Consider the following 6000-nt stretch of genomic DNA (forward strand, 5'->3'; position numbering starts at 1 on the left):
CCTATGTGCTTCTGTCAAGGAGCATTATACCGAAACATGGTCGTCAACCAAACGAATACAAGCAATGAAGAAAAAAAGGGTTTCAACCTAAGAGAGAGGAAACGTACATCCTCATTTGAGGATAAAGTGAGATCCAGGATGAAAACAGTTGACTATAGACTAGAGCAGGTCAGAAGATTCTGGGAGAGATAACCTCCAAGGTTCGATCAATCATGACATGTATCTGAACTTATTCAGAGATGCATACAGCTGGGGAAAAGTCTGAGGTTAAATAACTTAAATACACTGAAAATAGGCTGGGCGCGGTGGCTCACACCTATAATCCCAGCACTTCGGGAGGCCAAGGCAGATGGATCACTTGAGGCTAGGAGTTCTGAGACCAGCCTGGCCAATATGGCAAAACCCCATCTCTACTAAAAATATAAAAATTAGCTGGGTGTGGTGGCACATGCCTGTAATCCCAGCTACTCAGGAGGCTGAGGCAAGCAAATCACTTGAACCCAGAAGGCCAAAGTCGCAGTGAGCTGAGATCACGCCACTGCACTCCAGCCTGGGCAATGCAGCGAGATTCTGTCAACAAAAGAAAAGAAAGCAAACCAATGAACAAAAAATGTTGTGCATGAAAGGAAAAATCATTGTATATTTATCACAAGGCTGACCTATGAAAAGCATTACACAAATAAAGAACTAACATGGAAGTGCTTGCCATAGCTTTACATATATAAACTTATTTAAATAGTCACAATAATGTTCATTTACCAAAATTATTTAGTATTATGGAAAGCTATGGGGACATCAATGTGTGTGTGTGATTTTGGTGGGGGTAGGCATGAGGGCCAGTTGAAATCAAGGGATGATTGCTAAATCTTTGTCTTCATAGTTTAGAAGACAATGTCTAAAACAAACAAAATCAAGAATACACTATATGTATGTTAATTAGAAATACGGCAATAAATACCAAAAGAAATACTGTCTCCAAAGGGTGGAAATGGGAGTGGTATACTATTTTTCTTAAGCACACAGAGAAGTATGTACATACAGAATTACGAATTAAAAAATTTAAAAATCATACAATTAATTAAACCTGGGAAATAGGGGAATGGGTGAATATTGATTTGTTCCACCATTCAGAGAAGTGAATCTATAATTAAAATGTCCTTAAAAATTTACTCCAACTTCAATGTTTTATACAATGTTTTTCTTAAACTTAAAACAGACTTTCTTAACCATGTTGTTATTGCTATTTTGGGCTGAATAATTATTTGTTGTTGGGGGCTATCCTATACATTGTAGATTTAACAGCATCCCTGTCCTCTACCAACTAACTAGATGCTAGTGGCACCACTCACCCCAAGTTGAGACAATGAAAAATGTCTGCAGATATTGCCAAATGCCCACTGGGGAGCAAAACTATGTCCAGTTGAAAATCACTGCTATGGAAACACCTCCTTAGAAGAATCTTTTTAAGAAACTCTCCTGCCAAATGTTAACATTCAAGAATTCCTTTTTTTTTTTTTTTTTGGTTAAATTCAAGAAAAATTAAATTCAATGCTTTGCTTAAAAATATGTTTAAGATGCTGCCATTCTTAAGAATATATTTTTGTCTATTCATCCACCCATGTGTATACAAATACACAATGCACCTATGCATTGAGAGAGAAGGAAGATTTTGGGGGGACATTTTTATTTAATTTCTACTCTGCATTGCTTGATCATTCACAGCAACTATAAATCATTTCTATAAAACAAGTCACTGTATTAACAAAAATTTAGGAGGTTGGCAAAAAATACGCACTCAGTAATCACTAGTTCTTAACGACTTAACTACACTAAGTATCTTCATGGGTATTGTATATAAGGTTCAGTCATTCAAAAAAAAATCAATTCTGTCTACTCACAAATACCAATGTTGAGACTGGGATGGGGAAAAGCATGTAAGTAGGTATTAGTGATTGGTAATGTTATAGTTACAGGATTAGTTGGTATGATGTTTATAATGTTTAAAGTAATTAACAATCAAAAAGAGAGACAACCACGCATGAATAAAAAATTATACTGCCATGAATCAAGGATTATGATCAATCTAATTCTAGGTCTCTTAGCAGCAAACAAAAAGTGAACAATTTAACACTCCAATTTCTGCTCAGTGGTATTACACATAATTTGTCTCTTTATAGTCAGACATTTTCTACAATTATTTTATAAATAAGGAAAAAACTTTTACTAAATTTGATTACGCCTGCAGAAACTTGTACTAATTAAGAATGAGGTTGGTTCGTTTTTAATTCTGGCTTACCTGATATAATTTAATGATGTGAATGTTACTTTTTCTTTTGTTCTGTTTTTTGTTTTGTTTTGTTTTGTTTTTGAGACAAAGTCTCACTGTGTTGCCCAAGCTGGAGTGCAGTGGCGCCATCTTGGCTCACTGCAGCTTCCGCCTCCTGGGCTTAAGAGATTCTCCTGCCTCAGCCACCTGAGTGGGATTACAGGTATGCGCCACCACACCCGGCTAATTTTGTTTTGTTTTGTTTTGTTTTCTGAGACGGAGTCTTGCTCTGTTGCCCAGGCTGGAGTGCAGTGGCATGATCTCAGCTCACTGCAACCTCCGTCTCCCAGTTCAAGCAATTCTCCTGCCTCAGCCTCCTGATTAGCTGGGACTACAGGCATGTGCCACCACACCCAGCTATTTTTTTTGTATTTTTAGTAGAGACGGGGTTTCACCATGTTGACCAGGCTGGTCTCCAACTCCTGACATCAAGTGATCCATCCACCTCATCCTCCCAAAGTGCTGGGATTACAGGCGTGAGCCACTGCGGCAGGCTCTGAATGTTACTTTTGAAAAGTTGAATAAATTTTAATTTCATCAAAACCTCTAAGTAAATGAGCACATTAACTGTTAAGAATGTGGAAGAGATGGTCCCCTTCAATGACTACTGGCCTGCAGTAAAATCAAACAATTAATGAATAGAGACAGAGGCACAAGGAAGAAAAGGGAAAAAGATTACTGAAACTGCAAACAATAAAATAAATTCCCAACTGGGCACTGTAGCACCTGCCTGTAGTCCCAGCTACCTGGGAGGCTGAGGTTACACTTAAGCCCAGGAGTTCCAGGCTGCGGTTCACTACGACCATCCCCTGCACTTCAGTCCGGCCAACACACTGAGACCCCCATCTCTAAAAAACTGCCTCACTGCTGCTACCTTTTCAATGTACTTCGCTATTAACACAGAAACTAAAAGGCAGTGTCAATTTTATCACGGACATTCTTCTAATCAATAAAGGTGGCGATCTATGTTGTAAAATGGAAAACATGTATCTCATCTTATAAATCTCTATTATATACAAAAAACTACAGCATGCCCACTTCATAACTGGACAAGATACGACATTACAAATTAAATTGCATAACATCTTCCAATAAAAAACCGATGAAAACAATCTTATATGATAATTATCAGTTTTCAAAACTGTTTATTACACTAAATATGCCTCTTTTGTATAAAAGTCAATAATTAAACTCTCTAATATCTTGAGATAAAATATTCCAGGCTTCCGTGCAAGAAGAAATACCATGTAATCAAGAGAACAGACTGGCTGGAGTAACAATCTCCACATTATTATCTGATTAAAATTCAACATTTTTAGTTCAAGACATATCAAAACCTTTTTTAAGAGTATATATAACGGAATCATTTGGGAAGTCAGAAAAGCAATTGTTAGAAACAGAATTAACAAATTCCAGACTAACGAAAAGTGATTTGAATCCAAATACCTCGCCTAAAATTACAAATATCTTTATTAACTGCACTGCCAATGTTTTGCCTACTATTTTGAAGGCGGCAGAGATTATCTTAAATAAACTGAAATTTGTGCCACACGGACCAAAGTCTTGCCACTATACTGAAAATAGCTTTACTCTAACAACTCTTTAATGAAAATGCAATGTACAGCTAATTAAGCATGAAATTTCAGATGACACACGCATGCCTTGTGCCTAATGACAATTTTGTCTTCAGGCACAAAACATGCGTGTGTCATCTGAAATTTCAATTTTAAGTTGAAATTTGAAATTGGCACTTCAAACAGTTATGGCAGAGCTATGACTATTTGTTTCAAAAACAATATTACTACATTAACATTACTGCAAGGCGGTCTCAAATGACGACAGGCACTTTTTAATCATAATCTGCGCCACAGAACAAAGAGGGCGACACGAATCCAGGAACGACAGTGCGGCAGTCTGAGGTCGCCAGGAAAGAGATGATAACAGAGTGGGTACCCCACAGAAGGAAAGGGGCAAAGACCTTTGTAGAGATGGCCTGCGCAGATACAAACAAAACCACGAAAATGGACCTGAAAGAATGGAAGACAGCGTTCAAGAAACAGGGGTGGGGGAGGGGCCCTATTCTAGTTCTCTTCCTCAATTTGGGTCATCTTCCCATCGCCACTACACCTTACGGCCACTGATCAGTTTTTCGCAAGACCCAAAGCTCTGAAGCTGAGTCTGAGTGACGAGAGGAGACGGGAAGAAAAGGGGACCGAGAGGGCACTCCCTGTTGGGTGGGGCACCACATTCCCGCCGGGCTCACCCAGCCCCCGGCTCGGGTCGCCTTCTCTTTAGTCTCTCACACTAGCACCCCAGAGGCCGCAAAAAGCACCTTACCCAGCTCGCCATGGAGCACAGCCCCAGGACGCTCCCCATCTCCACAACGTCACAAGACAGCGGATACAGACAAGATGGAGACAGCGTCTTTTCCGCCTTTCCGAGATTATTTACTATCTGCAAGACACTTCCGGACGCACAGCGCAACCCGCCCCTCAGCCTCGCGTCACTTCCTTCCAGGCCTGGGTGGGATAAAACACAGAGCGCGCAGCGCTGAGACTGCGCATGCGCTTCACTAGAGGGAACGGTTGTCTTCTTTCCTGGAGAATTTCTCAAGGACTGCTGGCTGGAAACTTAACGGCTAATGTGGATCTGACCGTAGTTTGCCAAATTAAGAAGACGGTGTGAGCAAAACCCACCTTTACCTGCCATTCACTTGCATTTGGGCGTTAGTAGAGAACAGAGCTGAGGTGGTGGTTGACGTTTTGCCTTCCTTCATCTGAGGAACCTCTCTGCTTTTTAGGGGATTGCTTCCTCTTTCTCAGTCTTTGTCCGTCCTAACTCCACTTATTTCCCATTTTTCCCACGTTTGCATCCTGTTTTGCTCTTGCGTTCGCAACGTATTCCTGCAGCCCGCTGCCCGGAACAAGTTTTATTGGGATATTTATATTAATCTGTGTGCTTCAGTTTCTCTGTATCATTTCTGTTTGCTATTGACTTATATTTTAATTTCTTGTGCTATTAAGATGTTACAAGAAATTTGCACATTAAAATTATTTTTAATTAATTAGATAAGACTTATTATCAAACTCAAACATTGATTTCGAATGTCATGAGCTGTTGAGGCATGTGGAACCCTTGCATATTAGGTGATGATGCACATCTGCAGGGAATGCATTCCTATAAAAGTTCCAGTTTTTTTTTAGAGTTATTGGTTCTTGAAAATATTCTGGGAAACAGCTCAAACTTGAAATAGTCATTCCCATAACTAATAATAAGAAAGTGTAAAATCTACAAAAATTGCATGGCTCGAGGTGCAGTAAACACCTAAGAATCTGGAAGAATGTCAGAATCCCTACTCCTAATTATTGTAACCACTAAGGGACAATCTTGCTTTATTCTTCTTTGCCTTATCTATGGTTTTGTAGACCACTCTTAAAGCAAAGTATTATAATAGAGCATCCATAAGGTTTAAAGAATTGTGGAAATGCCTGTAATCCCAGAACTTTGGGAGGCCAAGGCAGGCGGGTCACAAGGTCAGGAGTTCAAGACCAGCCTGGCCAGCATGGTGAAACCCCATCTCTACTAAAAATACAAAAAATTAGCCGGGCATGGTGGCACGCGCATGTAATCCCAGCTACTCGGGAGGCGAGGCAGGAGAATTGCTTGAACCCAGG

General features: G+C 39.9%; 1 protein-coding gene across 1 annotated transcript in view; it reads right to left on the reverse strand.

The window, feature by feature from the left end:
* SERINC1 (serine incorporator 1) overlaps positions 1-4836 on the reverse strand; it is a 28198-nt gene extending 23362 nt beyond the window's left edge. Inside the window, exon 1 of the mRNA XM_054474724.2 lies at positions 4664-4836. Within this exon, the coding sequence (XP_054330699.1) occupies positions 4664-4702 (39 nt within the window). The 5' untranslated portion in view covers positions 4703-4836. The remainder of the gene's footprint in view (positions 1-4663) is intronic.
* Between the last annotated feature and the right edge of the window lie 1164 nt (positions 4837-6000).

Source organism: Pongo pygmaeus, chromosome 5 (genome assembly GCF_028885625.2).
Source record: "Pongo pygmaeus isolate AG05252 chromosome 5, NHGRI_mPonPyg2-v2.0_pri, whole genome shotgun sequence".
Taxonomy (NCBI): domain Eukaryota; kingdom Metazoa; phylum Chordata; class Mammalia; order Primates; family Hominidae; genus Pongo; species Pongo pygmaeus.